At 40.7% G+C, this 17,845-nt stretch overlaps 3 protein-coding genes across 3 annotated transcripts; all 3 read left to right on the forward strand.

Annotated features, from left to right (window-relative positions):
- The first annotated feature begins 222 nt into the window (after window positions 1-222).
- Window positions 223-3,420, forward strand: LOC121856988 (digestive cysteine proteinase 1). The gene is made up of 7 exons (XM_042352787.1): window positions 223-293; window positions 547-618; window positions 1,177-1,329; window positions 1,525-1,701; window positions 1,827-2,021; window positions 2,206-2,371; window positions 3,034-3,420. The coding sequence occupies exons 2-7, from the start codon at window positions 547-549 to the stop codon at window positions 3,237-3,239; spliced, it is 969 nt and encodes a 322-aa protein (XP_042208721.1). The 5' UTR covers window positions 223-293; the 3' UTR covers window positions 3,240-3,420.
- A 4,394-nt stretch (window positions 3,421-7,814) lies between these two features.
- LOC121857034 (digestive cysteine proteinase 1) lies at window positions 7,815-11,017 on the forward strand. The gene is made up of 7 exons (XM_042352860.1): window positions 7,815-7,885; window positions 8,139-8,210; window positions 8,769-8,921; window positions 9,117-9,293; window positions 9,422-9,616; window positions 9,801-9,966; window positions 10,631-11,017. Exons 2-7 carry the CDS (start codon window positions 8,139-8,141, stop codon window positions 10,834-10,836), a joined length of 969 nt encoding a protein of 322 aa, XP_042208794.1. The 5' UTR covers window positions 7,815-7,885; the 3' UTR covers window positions 10,837-11,017.
- A 3,520-nt stretch (window positions 11,018-14,537) lies between these two features.
- On the forward strand, window positions 14,538-17,739 carry LOC121857033 (digestive cysteine proteinase 1). The gene is made up of 7 exons (XM_042352859.1): window positions 14,538-14,608; window positions 14,862-14,933; window positions 15,492-15,644; window positions 15,840-16,016; window positions 16,145-16,339; window positions 16,524-16,689; window positions 17,356-17,739. The coding sequence occupies exons 2-7, from the start codon at window positions 14,862-14,864 to the stop codon at window positions 17,559-17,561; spliced, it is 969 nt and encodes a 322-aa protein (XP_042208793.1). The 5' UTR covers window positions 14,538-14,608; the 3' UTR covers window positions 17,562-17,739.
- The last annotated feature ends 106 nt before the right edge of the window (window positions 17,740-17,845 follow it).

Below are 17,845 nucleotides of genomic sequence, written 5' to 3' on the forward strand. Positions count from 1 at the left end.
TTTTCTTGAATTTATTGACACTTGAACTCTTTTTTTTAACATAAATTTTTTTTTTTTTTTTGTATTCAATTTATTGTTATATCGAACAAGTAATATTAATAACGTCACTAGCAAAGACAGCCTGACTTAAGGTCAGGAATGATTGACACAGCCAGTCACGATGAAAGGTGGCAGGAGGTGCAGCAGGTGGGCAACAGTAGCAGGTGTGCAGGTCCCCACGGACTATACCTGTATATATACTCTCTGTAACACCATCCCAACTCACACTCGAGTAGCACCCCTGGTCTTATAAGGTAAGTATCTTCCTCAAACCTTGTGATTAACAAGTTGTGACTAAAAGAGTTGCAACAGTGTTTCACTCATTATTAAAAAGGTCTTTACTACAGGGTAAGTCAGGTAATGTGTTGAAATATTTACTTGCATCGAAAAAGAAAATTTATAGTAAGGACTGACAAAAATAAGACACTTATGAATAGGACTAATGAGTTAACGAAGGTTTAACTTACAGTACATCATACAAGGGTTATCTCTTCATTTTTGCCCCAGATGAAGGTCGTAGCATTGTTCCTCTTCGGCTTGGCCTTGGCCGCCGCCAACCCCTCCTGGGAAGAATTCAAGGTAAGGTCACCGTGAATGTCAGTTTCTTGGTCATATAAGTCATGTGTTACTTGGTTGGTGTGACTAAAATATCATGATCATACTGAGGTGGATATACTGATTTTACTGTTAACTACCAAGTATGAGAAACACCAGTGAATGTTGTGACAGCAACGAGTGTGAGCATTTTCACGACCAGACTTGACCAACACTGGCGAAGGTTATAGTACAGATATATTCTGGAAACAGTACCAGTACTTGTCGTCTCTCAGCAGCAGAGACGTGACCAATCGCCCAAACGCCTAAAGAGGCGATCAGTGGCGTAGAGAATAATGTAAAGTAAAAGTAAGATAGCATCACAACTTATAACAATTAACGTGGAAAATATATTCGAAGTTGCTCTTTAAGGAGTACATGATATAAAATGGTTCATTCTAAATAACAATGTTATTTTGTGTTGGGAGTAAGAAGCTCCATATAACTTTCACACCTCTGTCATCTGGTGTTGTTGCCAACTTGTGTAGTATGGCAGGCCGTTGGTGGATGTGGTGTAGTACATGTGTGTGTTGGCTCCCACAGGGTAAGTTTGGCAGGAAGTACGTGGATTTAGAGGAGGAGCGCTACCGCCTCAACGTCTTCTTGGATAACCTTCAGTACATCGAGGAGTTCAACAAGAAGTATGAGAGGGGCGAGGTCACCTACAACCTGGCTATCAACCAGTTCAGTGACATGGTGAGTTGAAAACATTATATATTTACAACTTCATAAACTTGTCATGTATAATAACCTACAAAACGGTCCATATCAGATGAGTCTTGAAGAGAAAATATGTAATCTACATTTCATACTCATGAGACGTTTCCTAACTTCTCAATTCTTTCGAGAGATTTTCGATTAACAAGCCGTAACATTCTTGTGGGGTTGCAGACCAATGAGGAATTCAATGCTGTGATGAAGGGGTACAAGAAGGGCCCTCGGCCAGCAGCCGTGTTCACCTCTACTGACGCAGCCCCTGAGTCTACGGAAGTGGATTGGCGCACCAAGGGCGCCGTAACCCCTGTCAAGGACCAGGGACAGTGTGGCTCCTGCTGGGCTTTCTCTACGGTAAGTGTTCGGGCTGCACTAGGTATGTGCTGTAATTGGTGTGAATGGGATAGGTTGTTGTTCTAAGAATCAAGATCCAATATAGTTTCTTTTTGATGTTCATCCCTCCTCCTACCGTGTCACAGACCGGCGGCATTGAGGGTCAGCACTTCCTCAAGACAGGCAGACTGGTTAGCCTCTCCGAGCAGCAGCTCGTCGACTGCGCTGGCGGCAGTTACTATAACCAGGGATGTAATGGTGGCTGGGTGGAACGAGCCATTATGTACGTGAGGGACAATGGTGGCGTTGACACAGAGTCTTCCTACCCTTACGAAGCTAGGGTAAGTTAGTCAGGCACAACTGATAACCTGACTATGATATATCTATCATATAGTGTAAATGTAAAACTTTTTAGCTTTGTGGGAAGTTTCTTTTATATATCGCTTAAAATACAAATAATTTTAATGAATTCGCTCTGTATTTCAAGAGGGAATATCGTTAATATTCTTTTGTGTCTCCTGTCAGGATAACACCTGCCGCTTCAACTCAAACTCCATCGGAGCCACATGCACTGGCTATGTGGGCATCGCCCAGGGCAGCGAGAGCGCTCTGAAGACAGCCACCAGGGATATCGGTCCCATCTCTGTTGCTATCGATGCCTCCCACAGGAGCTTCCAGTCCTACTACACCGGTGAGTACTAGCATACTGCACACATAGTTTCACCCATCGATAGTACATATACACATGGAAATTCAATCATTTATATTTCGCAAAAATATTTTTTTTTCAACTTTAAAAGCACACACAAAGATGGTATACAGTTTTGTAATACGATAAAATTGTCAAAGTATTATATAATTTACCGATATACAGTATATTTTTAACAGTCAGTTCTCATTTTCAAAATTTCACCTGAAGACTTACTTAAAGGCCTGTGAGACACGAGGGATGTTAGTTTAATACTTAGTCATCTGCGATTTTATACAATAAACATACTTTTTATAAAGAGACACTTAACTTTCTTGACTGAGGTTTTAGTTTTAGTAAGAAAATGTTACTACGGGCATTGTTCCCTTTACTATATTCACCAACATCAACTCACTCAGTAAGTCAACATATATACCATCCTGTACGATGTTACACAGTAAATCTCGCCAACTATGACACAACCCTCGCTTGAGAAGACAATATGCTCTTCATGGTTAACACTATTTGGTGTTACTCGAGAGGCCACATCGAGGAAATATGTTTTATGGTTCTGCCATGATAAACACAACACATATTCCGTTATCACTTTAACTCTCACCACTTGACTACTGCTACACATGTTACAAGGTTTTTTTATATCGCAGGTGTCTACTATGAGCCCTCTTGCTCATCATCCCAGCTTGACCACGCTGTGCTGGCAGTTGGCTACGGCTCGGAAGGCGGCCAAGACTTCTGGCTCGTCAAGAACTCTTGGGCCACCAGCTGGGGTGAGAGTGGGTACATCAAGATGGCTCGCAACAGGAACAACAACTGCGGTATCGCCACCGATGCTTGCTACCCAACCGTCTAGATGTCATGGCACTGCAGACCACTATACCAGAGCGAATGGTGGCTGCTGGAGCTGCTCCGTGACATGAGACGCCTAACATGAACAGTCTACAAGGACACCTATTACATCTTATTGGTGTTAATGTATTGAGATGCAGTAATACAGTATTGATACACTCAAACAATAAAGACTGTTCACAGAATTTTCTATTATCATTCCCCATAAGAAAACTTACTTTACTGTTACTAAAGTTGATTAAAAACATAAATTAACGAAATGAAGCTTGGCTAGGTTTATAGTTCGAACGATAATATGAAGGTCGACAGTATATGATTTTCAAGTTTATTTATCAAAGCTACGTGTCATTGCGATGTTTTGGCAGAGTCACACGTCATCCTCAATGGCTGTGCCTTTACTTTTATAACCTATTCAGTGAGAAAGATCCATACAGTAGTGTCAATATTATAATTCATCATATTTAAAATAATAGTTGAATTGTTCCTGTAGATAAATAAAGACCAATGTGAACAGCCAAAACCTCTCAGGAGTGACGAAAACATTGACCTAATCAGGACAAGTCTTATAAACTATTTTATAGATATTAACAAGACCTTTATGATAAGACCTGGTGATGTCTGTACAAGTGTAAAGGGAAGAATACATCAAGACATGAAACTTTTTACACAGACAGTGCAAATACTCCAGACACAACCCCAATGAAACAAAAATTACCAGACTGAGATAAGGTAGTGAAACATCAATGACGATTGAAAATGATGAGATATTTTTGGTTAATATCATGTTCAGTGATGCGGTCTACTATCATCTTACTGGACATGTTAATAAGCCAATCATAAGTTTATGAGCCAGTGAGAAAACCCATTATCCACCAGGAAGCCATCATGAAGCCTTTCTAGTTCGAGGGTGAGCATGAAACCTTTTTTGCCATCAATTCTGAACGTTACCAAATCTTATTGGAGATAAGTTCTTGACTACACTGAAGAGAAACAGGAATTTCCACACTAGAATTCCTTCCAGGTACATTCCCTGGTGAACGTTTCATTCCAAATAACACCCCAAATATTTGGACGCTGTCCTCATCAGGTATGAACTCATATCCTCAGGAACAGAACGCGTCCCCGGGCTACGAACGGGTTCCGTTCCTAAGACCGTTCTTAAATTGGGAATGTATGCATGTTGAAACACATAATATGTGCATACCGTTCTTACAGAACAATGTTTAAAATCCCACTATATCTTAGCTTAAGTGCTTATATACATATAAAATCACTTAATTTAAGAGAAAGGAAGAAATAGAATGACAAAATACAGTAAATTAAAGTAAAAAATAAGTCACCAGGTAAATAAAATACTGTAAATTTTAAGGTTAACCTCGGTCGTATCGGTTGACGTTCGTAAGTCAGACGTTCGTAAATTGGGGACCCATAACCCCTTTTGTGGTAGCATTTCCAAGATACCGTGTATCAGGCCAACCCACACACTGTTGGAAAACTTCAAACACAACATTATCCACAAAAAAATCCTCCAGATTCCGTTCGTAATGTTATTGTTAGTTGTTGATTAGTTCACTCTTCGTGTACAGGCCGTAGCCGGACAACAATGCGCATGGATCGACAATATCATTAAGTAAACTGACTGTAATTTTATGTCTGTGTAGCCACTGACCAATATTGTGATGCATTTCACATTGAAAACTTTTATCTTCAGCCAATTAATTTGGTAAGTATTGATGTTATTATAAATACCTTAAGAACGATAGTATAGATCCTTTATTTGGGCTATATCCTTATGGACCAACCCGAATACCGACTAATCACTATCACGACTTGACAATAATGCTGAGGGCAGGAATAGTGGACTTGGTTCAGATGATAAGCTCCTCAGAAATCCCCAGGGTGCAAATGTTTCTCACTTCCTAAACAGATGAGGGGGAGGAGGGGATATGAGAAATATCAAAACAAAAGTCTACTCCTAGAATTCAAATAATACCAATTACATGGTGATTATATGGTGTCTGATTGAAGGAATGTTAATCCTACTGTCAGGTGGACTTTTTTCCGTTTTTAAAACTAAGGTAAATTCATTTCTAAATATTGTAATTTTGTATCAAGAGTTCACGATAGTCAAAAAGAAGAATGGGAATAACCCATTACGAGATTTTGATTACGAGAAACTAGATCAGGTTTTTCAGGATGTTTTGTAAATCAGTTGCTCTGTATGCAGCACAATGTACTTAGATAAAAATGACAGTAAAAACGAAGAGTTTCTAAGTTTAAGGAGAAAGAGCATTAGAAAGAGTAATGGGGTGGGGGGGGGGTACGGGTGTTGTGTGGAGTACAGAAGGAGGTTGAGAACGTACAGGTGATACGAAGGGAAGGCGGGTCTGTGTGAAAGGAGGCAAGATACATGCAATATGAGAACTAGCCCTCGTCTTTCGCTGGTTATAATATGCTTACGGGCATCAAAGTCCATGGCACGGGACAAAGAAGGCTACAGTAGCATCCATAGGTCTACTGGAACACACACGTCTTTTGGCACTTTACAGAGCTATCGGGACGTACAGCTTTCTCCTTAGACCTCCTATTGAGTGTCTCGGAGGTCGCGCACTATCGGAAAATTACTCTTCTCCTTTTTAACTTCCAGGTCAGGGAATCATAACTACTGAACAAAGATTGGGTGATAAGAACCAATTAATAATAATAATAATTATAATAATTATAATAATTGACGGTTTATTGAAAAAGTTCTGCAGCCCGAAGGCTGAAAATATACATTGGACATAAATGACTTATTACATACATTGGTGGTTTAACAAAAGCCTTCATTAGAGAAAGGTAAAGGAACATACAGTGAACATATAGATTATTGTAGGTGTTGAACAGCAAAAATATAGTGTAGTAACTCCCTCCCAGATGGTGTTAGGAGGGACCTCACGTGGTGTAGTAGTTCCCTCACAGATGGTGTTATGAGGGGCCTCACGTGGTGTAGTAATTCCTTCACAGATGGTGTTGTGAGGGTCCTCACGTGGTGTAGTAATTCCCTCACAGATGGTGTTATGAGGGGCCTCACGTGGTGTAGTAATTCCCTCACAGATGGTGTTATGAGGGGCCTCACGTGGTGTAGTAATTCCCTCACAGATGGTGTTATGAGGGGCCTCATGTGGTGTAGTAACTCCTTCACATATGGTGTTATGAGGGGCCTCACGTGGTGTAGTAATTCCCTCACAGATGGTGTTATATGAGTGAGGTGTGGTTCCAGGCCTTCCTATCGTAGACGGATTAACACATCGCTGGTTGTTGGGTCTCACTGGCCGTTATCACTGGGTACCTGGGACCTCACAGTGTGAAGGTCAACTTGGGTACCACTGTTACTGTTGAGTTGTTCTCACTGACTTAAGCACTGTTCACCACTGTTCACCTCTGTTTAACACTGGTTCCATTCCTTTCCTAAATGAAATAGTAACTTCTGGCGAGAACATGTTGATATTCCGGTGGGGAGGAGGGTTCAGGGGAGGGAGTTGGTATGGGCCAACATAACAGTTGACCTGGCTGCTCAGAGAGGAGCGCCAGGTACGTCTTGACCCTTCGGTGGTCGGACGTAAAACCTTTTGATTTTGTCGCTGAAATTACCCAAAATATTATGTCGTCAACCAAGATCGTCCAACAATTGATCCAAAAGGAAAAAATCACGAAGTGTAACGTCCGGACCTATGAGAAACTATACTTGCCTGCTTGCCTTCCTACCCACCCACCCACCCACCCACGCCTATTTTTTTCACATATAACAGTACGAATACATGATGAAGGTTATAAAGTAACTTAAAACAGATCAATTTCTCGAACAGCTTGTAAGATGATATATTTGTGAAATGCTGGATTAAATACTGGACGAAGGAATCCCCCGAGTGGATATTACTAGAGAAGAAAATACCCAGACGACTGTAGAAACATATGGGGAGTCTTCATCAATACAGGACCTTACCTTTTGACCTGAGACCCGGCGTCGTATCTTTATGCATACGGGAACATTGTATTACACTGGTCTACCTCTTAGTGTGTAATCTCATTCTGTTTTCTTGAACAATGTCTGTCAGACAGCCACCCGCTCACTCACAGTGGTTACCAAATACTGACCCATGCAGGCTTGACCACATGATTTTAATGTCTATAAACACCGCCAGAGTAACGGGTCACTTGAACAACCAAACTACGGTAGGATAATTCACACAATAACTGATTATTTTTCCTCTGAGTTTTTATGCAATCCACAGTATTTATCTATTTATTTTTGGGTTCAGCCATCGTGTGTGTGTCGTCCATCATATATCAGAAGATAAGCGTCGTAGCTAATTTTCTTGAATTTATTGACACTTGAACTCTTTTTTTTAACATAAATTTTTTTTATTTTTATTTTGTATTCAATTTATTGGTTATATCGAACAAGTAATATTAATAACGTCACTAGCAAAGACAGCCTGACTTAAGGTCAGGAATGATTGACACAGCCAGTCACGATGAAAGGTGGCAGGAGGTGCAGCAGGTGGGCAACAGTAGCAGGTGTGCAGGTCCCCACGGACTATACCTGTATATATACTCTCTGTAACACCATCCCAACTCACACTCGAGTAGCACCCCTGGTCTTATAAGGTAAGTATCTTCCTCAAACCTTGTGATTAACAAGTTGTGACTAAAAGAGTTGCAACAGTGTTTCACTCATTATTAAAAAGGTCTTTACTACAGGGTAAGTCAGGTAATGTGTTGAAATATTTACTTGCATCGAAAAAGAAAATTTATAGTAAGGACTGACAAAAATAAGACACTTATGAATAGGACTAATGAGTTAACGAAGGTTTAACATACAGTACATCATACAAGGGTTATCTCTTCATTTTTGCCCCAGATGAAGGTCGTAGCATTGTTCCTCTTCGGCTTGGCCTTGGCCGCCGCCAACCCCTCCTGGGAAGAATTCAAGGTAAGGTCACCGTGAATGTCAGTTTCTTGGTCATATAAGTCATGTGTTACTTGGTTGGTGTGACTAAAATATCATGATCATACTGAGGTGGATATACTGATTTTACTGTTAACTACCAAGTATGAGAAACACCAGTGAATGTTGTGACAGCAACGAGTGTGAGCATTTTCACGACCAGACTTGACCAACACTGGCGAAGGTTATAGTACAGATATATTCTGGAAACAGTACCAGTACTTGTCGTCTCTGAGCAAAAGAGACGTGACCAATCGCCCAAACGCCTAAAGAGGCGATCAGTGGCGTAGAGAATAATGTAAAGTAAAAGTAAGATAGCATCACAACTTATAACAATTAACGTGGAAAATATATTCGAAGTTGCTCTTTAAGGAGTACATGATATAAAATGGTTCATTCTAAATAACAATGTTATTTTGTGTTGGGAGTAAGAAGCTCCATATAACTTTCACACCTCTGTCATCTGGTGTTGTTGCCAACTTGTGTAGTATGGCAGGCCGTTGGTGGATGTGGTGTAGTACATGTGTGTGTTGGCTCCCACAGGGTAAGTTTGGCAGGAAGTACGTGGATTTAGAGGAGGAGCGCTACCGCCTCAACGTCTTCTTGGATAACCTTCAGTACATCGAGGAGTTCAACAAGAAGTATGAGAGGGGCGAGGTCACCTACAACCTGGCTATCAACCAGTTCAGTGACATGGTGAGTTGAAAACATTATATATTTACAACTTCATAAACTTGTCATGTATAATAACCTACAAAACGGTCCATATCAGATGAGTCTTGAAGAGAAAATATGTAATCTACATTTCATACTCATGAGACGTTTCCTAACTTCTCAATTCTTTCGAGAGATTTTCGATTAACAAGCCGTAACATTCTTGTGGGGTTGCAGACCAATGAGGAATTCAATGCTGTGATGAAGGGGTACAAGAAGGGCCCTCGGCCAGCAGCCGTGTTCACCTCTACTGACGCAGCCCCTGAGTCTACGGAAGTGGATTGGCGCACCAAGGGCGCCGTAACCCCTGTCAAGGACCAGGGACAGTGTGGCTCCTGCTGGGCTTTCTCTACGGTAAGTGTTCGGGCTGCACTAGGTATGTGCTGTAATTGGTGTGAATGGGATAGGTTGTTGTTCTAAGAATCAAGATCCAATATAGTTTCTTTTTGATGTTCATCCCTCCTCTTCCTACCGTGTCACAGACCGGCGGCATTGAGGGTCAGCACTTCCTCAAGACAGGCAGACTGGTTAGCCTCTCCGAGCAGCAGCTCGTCGACTGCGCTGGCGGCAGTTACTATAACCAGGGATGTAATGGTGGCTGGGTGGAACGAGCCATTATGTACGTGAGGGACAATGGTGGCGTTGACACAGAGTCTTCCTACCCTTACGAAGCTAGGGTAAGTTAGTCAGGCACAACTGATAACCTGACTATGATATATCTATCATATAGTGTAAATGTAAAACTTTTTAGCTTTGTGGGAAGTTTCTTTTATATATCGCTTAAAATACAAATAATTTTAATGAATTCGCTCTGTATTTCAAGAGGGAATATCGTTAATATTCTTTTGTGTCTCCTGTCAGGATAACACCTGCCGCTTCAACTCAAACTCCATCGGAGCCACATGCACTGGCTATGTGGGCATCGCCCAGGGCAGCGAGAGCGCTCTGAAGACAGCCACCAGGGATATCGGTCCCATCTCTGTTGCTATCGATGCCTCCCACAGGAGCTTCCAGTCCTACTACACCGGTGAGTACTAGCATACTGCACACATAGTTTCACCCATCGATAGTACATATACACATGGAAATTCAATCATTTATATTTCGCAAAAATATGTTTTTTTTTCAACTTTAAAAGCACACACAAAGATGGTATACAGTTTTGTAATACGATAAAATTGTCAAAGTATTATATAATTTACCGATATACAGTATATTTTTAACAGTCAGTTCTCATTTTCAAAATTTCACCTGAAGACTTACTTAAAGGCCTGTGAGACACGAGGGATGTTAGTTTAATACTTAGTCATCTGCGATTTTATACAATAAACATACTTTTTATAAAGAGACACTTAACTTTCTTGACTGAGGTTTTAGTTTTAGTAAGAAAATGTTACTACGGGCATTGTTCCCTTTACTATATTCACCAACATCAACTCACTCAGTAAGTCAACATATATACCATCCTGTACGATGTTACACAGTAAATCTCGCCAACTATGACACAACCCTCGCTTGAGAAGACAATATGCTCTTCATGGTTAACACTATTTGGTGTTACTCGAGAGGCCACATCGAGGAAATATGTTTTATGGTTCTGCCATGATAAACACAACACATATTCCGTTATCACTTTAACTCTCACCACTTGACTACTGCTACACATGTTACAAGGTTTTTTTATATCGCAGGTGTCTACTATGAGCCCTCTTGCTCATCATCCCAGCTTGACCACGCTGTGCTGGCAGTTGGCTACGGCTCGGAAGGCGGCCAAGACTTCTGGCTCGTCAAGAACTCTTGGGCCACCAGCTGGGGTGAGAGTGGGTACATCAAGATGGCTCGCAACAGGAACAACAACTGCGGTATCGCCACCGATGCTTGCTACCCAACCGTCTAGATGTCATGGCACTGCAGACCACTATACCAGAGCGAATGGTGGCTGCTGGAGCTGCTCCGTGACATGAGACGCCTAACATGAACAGTCTACAAGGACACCTATTACATCTTATTGGTGTTAATGTATTGAGATGCAGTAATACAGTATTGATACACTCAAACAATAAAGACTGTTCACAGAATTTTCTATTATCATTCCCCATAAGAAAACTTACTTTACTGTTACTAAAGTTGATTAAAAACATAAATTAACGAAATGAAGCTTGGTAAGGTTTATAGTTCGAACGATAATATGAAGGTCGACAGTATATGATTTTCAAGTTTATTTATCAAAGCTACGTGTCATTGCAATGTTTTGGCAGAGTTACACGTCATCCTCAATGGCTGTGCCTTTACTTTTATAACCTATTCAATGAGGAAGATCCATACAGTAGTGTCAATATTATAATTCATCATATTAAAAATAATAGTTGAATTGTTCCTGTAGATAAATAAAGACCAATGTGAACAGCCAAAACCTCTCAGGAGTGACGAAAACATTGACCTAATCAGGACAAGTCTTATAAACTATTTTATAGATATTAACAAGACCTTTATGATAAGACCTGGTGATGTCTGTACAAGTGTAAAGGGAAGAATACATCAAGACATGAAACTTTTTACACAGACAGTGCAAATACTCCAGACACAACCCTAATGAAACAAAAATTACCAGACTGAGATAAGGTAGTGAAACATCAATGACGATTGACAATGATGAGATATTCCTGGTTAATATCATGTTCAGTGATGCGGTCTACTATCATCTTACTGGACATGTTAATAAGCCAATCATAAGTTTATGAGCCAGTGAGAAAACCCATTATCCACCAGGAAGCCATCATGAAGCCTTTCTAGTTCGAGGGTGAGCATGAAACCTTTTTTGCCATCAATTCTGAACGTTACCAAATCTTATTGGAGATAAGTTCTTGACTACACTGAAGAGAAACAGGAATTTCCACACTAGAATTCCTTCCAGGTACATTCCCTGGTGAACGTCTCATTCCAAATAACACCCCAAATATTTGGACGCTGTCCTCATCAGGTATGAACTCATGTCCTCAGGAACAGAACGCGTCCCCGGGCTACGAACGGGTTCCGTTCCTAAGACCGTTTTTAAATTGGGAATGTATGCATGTTGAAACACATAATATGTGCATACCGTTCTTACAGAACAATGTTTAAAATCCCACTATATCTTAGCTTAAGTGCTTATATACATATAAAATCACTTAATTTAAGAGAAAGGAAGAAATAGAATGACAAAATACAGTAAATTAAAGTAAAAAATAAGTCACCAGGAAAATAAAATACTGTAAATTTTAAGGTTAACCTCGGTCGTATCGGTTGACGTTCGTAAGTCAGAAATTCGTAAATTGGGGACCCATAACCCCTTTTGTGGTAGCATTTCCAAGATACCGTGTATCAGGCCAACCCACACACTGTTGGAAAACTTCAAACACAACATTATCCACAAAAAAATCCTCCAGATTCCGTTCGTAATGTTATTGTTAGTTGTTGATTAGTTCACTCTTCGTGTACAGGCCGTAGCCGGACAACAATGCGCATGGATCGACACTATCATTAAGTAAACTGACTGTAATTTTATGTCTCTGTAGCCACTGACCAATATTGTGATGCATTTCACATTGAAAACTTTTATCTTCAGCCAATTAATTTGGTAAGTATTGATGTTATTATAAATACCTTAAGAACTATAGTATAGATCCTTTATTTGGGCTATATCTTTATGGACCAACCCGAATACCGACTAATCACTATCACGACTTGACAATAATGCTGAGGGCAGGAATAGTGGACTTGGTTCAGATGATAAGCTCCTCAGAAATCCCCAGGGTGCAAATGTTTCTCACTTCCTAAACAGATGAGGGGGAGGAGGGGATATGAGAAATATCAAAACAAAAGTTCTACTCCTAGAATTCAAATAATACCAATTACATGGTGATTATATGGTGTCTGATTGAAGGAATGTTAATCCTACTGTCAGGTGGACTTTTTTCAGTTTTTAAAACTAAGGTAAATTCATTTCTAAATATTGTAATTTTGTATCAAGAGTTCACGATAGTCAAAAAGAAGAATGGGAATAACCCATTACGAGATTTTGATTACGAGAAACTAGATCAGGTTTTTCAGGATGTTTTGTAAATCAGTTGCTCTGTATGCAGCACAATGTACTTAGATAAAAATGACAGTAAAAACGAAGAGTTTCTAAGTTTAAGGAGAAAGAGCATTAGAAAGAGTAATGGGGTGGGGGGGGGGTACGGGTGTTGTGTGGAGTACAGAAGGAGGTTGAGAACGTACAGGTGATATGAAGGGAAGGCGGGTCTGTGTGAAAGGAGGCAAGATACATGCAATATGAGAACTAGCCCTCGTCTTTCGCTGGTTACAATATGCTTACGGGCATCAAAGTCCATGGCACGGGACAAAGAAGGCTACAGTAGCATCCATAGGTCTACTGGAACACACACGTCGGTCGCGCACTATCGGAAAATTACTCTTCTCCTTTTTACCTTTCCAGGTCAGGGAATCATAACTACTGAACAAAGATTGGGTGATAAGAACCAATTAAATGACCATCGAGGTGTTCGGACGTAAAACCTCTTGATTTTGTCGCTGAAATTACCCAAAATATTATGTCGTCAACCAAGATCGTCCAACAATTGATCCAAAAGGAAAATATCACGAAGTGTAACGTCCGGACCTATGAGAAACTATACTTGCCTGCTTGCCTTCCTACCCACCCACCCACCCACCCACCCACGCCTATTTTTTTCACATATAAAAGTACGAATACATGATGAAGGTTATAAAATAACTTAAAACAGATCAATTGCTCGAACAGCTTGTAAGATGATATATTTGTGAAATGCTGAATTAAATACTGGACGAAGGAATCCCTCGAGTGGATATTACTAGAGAAGAAAATACCCAGAAAAGAACAACTACCAGATGGACCGTTGAAATTGTTTCTGGCAGCGAATGGGTAAGAGAGGTTCGAGACAGACGACTGTAGAAACATATGGGGAGGTCTTCATCAACACAGGACCTTACCTTTTGACCTGAGACCCGGCGTCGTATCTGTATGCATACGGGAACATTGTATTACACTGGTCTACCTCTTAGTGTGTAATCTCATTCTGTTTTCTTGAACAATGTCTGTCAGACAGCCACCCGCTCACTCACAGTGGTTACCAAATACTGACCCATGCAGGCTTGACCACATGATTTTAATGTCTATAAACACCGCCAGAGTAACGGGTCACTTGAACAACCAAACTACGGTAGGATAATTCACACAATAACTGATTATTTTTCCTCTGAGTTTTTATGCAATCCACAGTATTTATCTATTTATTTTTGGGTTCAGCCATCGTGTGTGTGTCGTCCATCATATATCAGAAGATAAGCGTCGTAGCTAATTTTCTTGAATTTATTGACACTTGAACTCTTTTTTTTAACATAAATTTTTTTTATTTTTTTTGTAATCAATTTATTGTTATATCGAACAAGTAATATTAATAACGTCACTAGCAAAGACAGCCTGACTTAAGGTCAGGAATGATTGACACAGCCAGTCACGATGAAAGGTGGCAGGAGGTGCAGCAGGTGGGCAACAGTAGCAGGTGTGCAGGTCCCCACGGACTATACCTGTATATATACTCTCTGTAACACCATCCCAACTCACACTCGAGTAGCACCCCTGGTCTTATAAGGTAAGTATCTTCCTCAAACCTTGTGATTAACAAGTTGTGACTAAAAGAGTTGCAACAGTGTTTCACTCATTATTAAAAAGGTCTTTACTACAGGGTAAGTCAGGTAATGTGTTGAAATATTTAGTTGCATCGAAAAAGAAAATTTATAGTAAGGACTGACAAAAATAAGACACTTATGAATAGGACTAATGAGTTAACGAAGGTTTAACTTACAGTACATCATACAAGGGTTATCTCTTCATTTTTGCCCCAGATGAAGGTCGTAGCATTGTTCCTCTTCGGCTTGGCCTTGGCCGCCGCCAACCCCTCCTGGGAAGAATTCAAGGTAAGGTCACCGTGAATGTCAGTTTCTTGGTCATATAAGTCATGTGTTACTTGGTTGGTGTGACTAAAATATCATGATCATACTGAGGTGGATATACTGATTTTACTGTTAACTACCAAGTATGAGAAACACCAGTGAATGTTGTGACAGCAACGAGTGTGAGCATTTTCACGACCAGACTTGACCAACACTGGCGAAGGTTATAGTACAGATATATTCTGGAAACAGTACCAGTACTTGTCGTCTCTCAGCAGCAGAGACGTAACCAATCGCCCAAACGCCTAAAGAGGCGATCAGTGGCGTAGAGAATAATGTAAAGTAAAAGTAAGATAGCATCACAACTTATAACAATTAACGTGGAAAATATATTCGAAGTTGCTCTTTAAGGAGTACATGATATATAATGGTTCATTCTAAATAACAATGTTATTTTGTGTTGGGAGTAAGAAGCTCCATATAACTTTCACACCTCTGTCATCTGGTGTTGTTGCCAACTTGTGTAGTATGGCAGGCCGTTGGTGGATGTGGTGTAGTACATGTGTGTGTTGGCTCCCACAGGGTAAGTTTGGCAGGAAGTACGTGGATTTAGAGGAGGAGCGCTACCGCCTCAACGTCTTCTTGGATAACCTTCAGTACATCGAGGAGTTCAACAAGAAGTATGAGAGGGGCGAGGTCACCTACAACCTGGCTATCAACCAGTTCAGTGACATGGTGAGTTGAAAACATTATATATTTACAACTTCATAAACTTGTCATGTATAATAACCTACAAAACGATCCATATCAGATGAGTCTTGAAGAGAAAATATGTAATCTACATTTCATACTCATGAGACGTTTCCTAACTTCTCAATTCTTTCGAGAGATTTTCGATTAACAAGCCGTAACATTCTTGTGGGGTTGCAGACCAATGAGGAATTCAATGCTGTGATGAAGGGGTACAAGAAGGGCCCTCGGCCAGCAGCCGTGTTCACCTCTACTGACGCAGCCCCTGAGTCTACGGAAGTGGATTGGCGCACCAAGGGCGCCGTAACCCCTGTCAAGGACCAGGGACAGTGTGGCTCCTGCTGGGCTTTCTCTACGGTAAGTGTTCGGGCTGCACTAGGTATGTGCTGTAATTGGTGTGAATGGGATAGGTTGTTGTTCTAAGAATCAAGATCCAATATAGTTTCTTTTTGATGTTCATCCCTCCTCCTCCTACCGTGTTACAGACCGGCGGCATTGAGGGTCAGCACTTCCTCAAGACAGGCAGACTGGTTAGCCTCTCCGAGCAGCAGCTCGTCGACTGCGCTGGCGGCAGTTACTATAACCAGGGATGTAATGGTGGCTGGGTGGAACGAGCCATTATGTACGTGAGGGACAATGGTGGCGTTGACACAGAGTCTTCCTACCCTTACGAAGCTAGGGTAAGTTAGTCAGGCACAACTGATACCCTGACTATGATATATCTATCATTTAGTGTAAATGTAAAACTTTTTAGCTTTGTGGGAAGTTTCTTTTATATATCGCTTAAAATACAAGTAATTTTAATGAATTCGCTCTGTATTTCAAGAGGGAATATCGTTAATATTCTTTTGTGTCTCCTGCCAGGATAACACCTGCCGCTTCAACTCAAACTCCATCGGAGCCACATGCACTGGCTATGTGGGCATCGCCCAGGGCAGCGAGAGCGCTCTGAAGACAGCCACCAGGGATATCGGTCCCATCTCTGTTGCTATCGATGCCTCCCACAGGAGCTTCCAGTCCTACTACACCGGTGAGTACTAGCATACTGCACACATAGTTTCACCCATCGATAGTACATATACACATGGAAATTCAATCATTTATATTTCGCAAAAATATGTTTTTTTTTTCAACTTTAAAAGCACACACAAAGATGGTATACAGTTTTGTAATACGATAAAATTGTCAAAGTATTATATAATTTACCGATATACAGTATATTTAGAACAGTCAGTTCTCATTTTCAAAATTTCACCTGACGACTAACTTAAAGGTCTGTGAGACACGAGGGATGTTAGTTTAATACTTAGTCATCTGCGATTTTATACAATAAATATAATTTTGATAAAGAGACACTTAACTTTCTTGACTGAGGTTTTAGTTTTAGTAAGAAAATGTTACTACGGGCATTGTTCCATTTACTATATTCACCAACATCAACTCACTCAGTAAGTCAACATATATACCATCCTGTACGATGTTACACAGTAAATCTCGCCAACTATGACACAACCCTCGCTTGAGAAGACAATATGCTCTTCATGGTTAACACTATTTGGTGTTACTAGAGAGGCCACATCGAGGAAATATGTTTTATGGTTCTGCCATGATAAACACAACACATATTCCGTTATCACTTTAACTCTCACCACTTGACTACTGCTACACATGTTACAAGGTTTTTTTTATATCGCAGGTGTCTACTATGAGCCCTCTTGCTCATCATCCCAGCTTGACCACGCTGTGCTGGCAGTTGGCTACGGCTCGGAAGGCGGCCAAGACTTCTGGCTCGTCAAGAACTCTTGGGCCACCAGCTGGGGTGAGAGTGGGTACATCAAGATGGCTCGCAACAGGAACAACAACTGCGGTATCGCCACCGATGCTTGCTACCCAACCGTCTAGATGTCATGGCACTGCAGACCACTATACCAGAGCGAATGGTGGCTGCTGGAGCTGCTCCGTGACATGAGACGCCTAACATGAACAGTCTACAAGGACACCTATTACATCTTATTGGTGTTGATGTATTGATATGCAGTAATACTGATGTAAATGATCATTAAATTTATTGATGAGGAAATAGTTTTATATATTACTCCAACATTATATGAAATCTTACTTTGATATTAGTAAATTGAATCATACACAGATAAACCAAAGAATCCCAAAGTTTGTAAATTTATCTT

This window comes from Homarus americanus, unplaced genomic scaffold, assembly GCF_018991925.1.
Source record: "Homarus americanus isolate GMGI-L3 unplaced genomic scaffold, GMGI_Hamer_2.0 scaffold44060, whole genome shotgun sequence".
NCBI lineage: Eukaryota > Metazoa > Arthropoda > Malacostraca > Decapoda > Nephropidae > Homarus > Homarus americanus.

Bases quoted from the DNA above. Each gene is read 5' to 3' on its own strand.
- LOC121856988 (XM_042352787.1), top strand. From the start codon at position 547: ATGAAGGTCGTAGCATTGTTCCTCTTCGGCTTGGCCTTGGCCGCCGCC. The intron at 1,330-1,524 runs GTGAGTTGAAAA...GTGGGGTTGCAG, and splicing joins TCAACCAGTTCAGTGACATG to ACCAATGAGGAATTCAATGC. The intron at 2,022-2,205 runs GTAAGTTAGTCA...GTCTCCTGTCAG, and splicing joins CCTACCCTTACGAAGCTAGG to GATAACACCTGCCGCTTCAA.
- LOC121857034 (XM_042352860.1), top strand. From the start codon at position 8,139: ATGAAGGTCGTAGCATTGTTCCTCTTCGGCTTGGCCTTGGCCGCCGCC. The intron at 8,922-9,116 runs GTGAGTTGAAAA...GTGGGGTTGCAG, and splicing joins TCAACCAGTTCAGTGACATG to ACCAATGAGGAATTCAATGC. The intron at 9,617-9,800 runs GTAAGTTAGTCA...GTCTCCTGTCAG, and splicing joins CCTACCCTTACGAAGCTAGG to GATAACACCTGCCGCTTCAA.
- LOC121857033 (XM_042352859.1), top strand. From the start codon at position 14,862: ATGAAGGTCGTAGCATTGTTCCTCTTCGGCTTGGCCTTGGCCGCCGCC. The intron at 14,934-15,491 runs GTAAGGTCACCG...TGGCTCCCACAG, and splicing joins CCTCCTGGGAAGAATTCAAG to GGTAAGTTTGGCAGGAAGTA. The intron at 16,340-16,523 runs GTAAGTTAGTCA...GTCTCCTGCCAG, and splicing joins CCTACCCTTACGAAGCTAGG to GATAACACCTGCCGCTTCAA.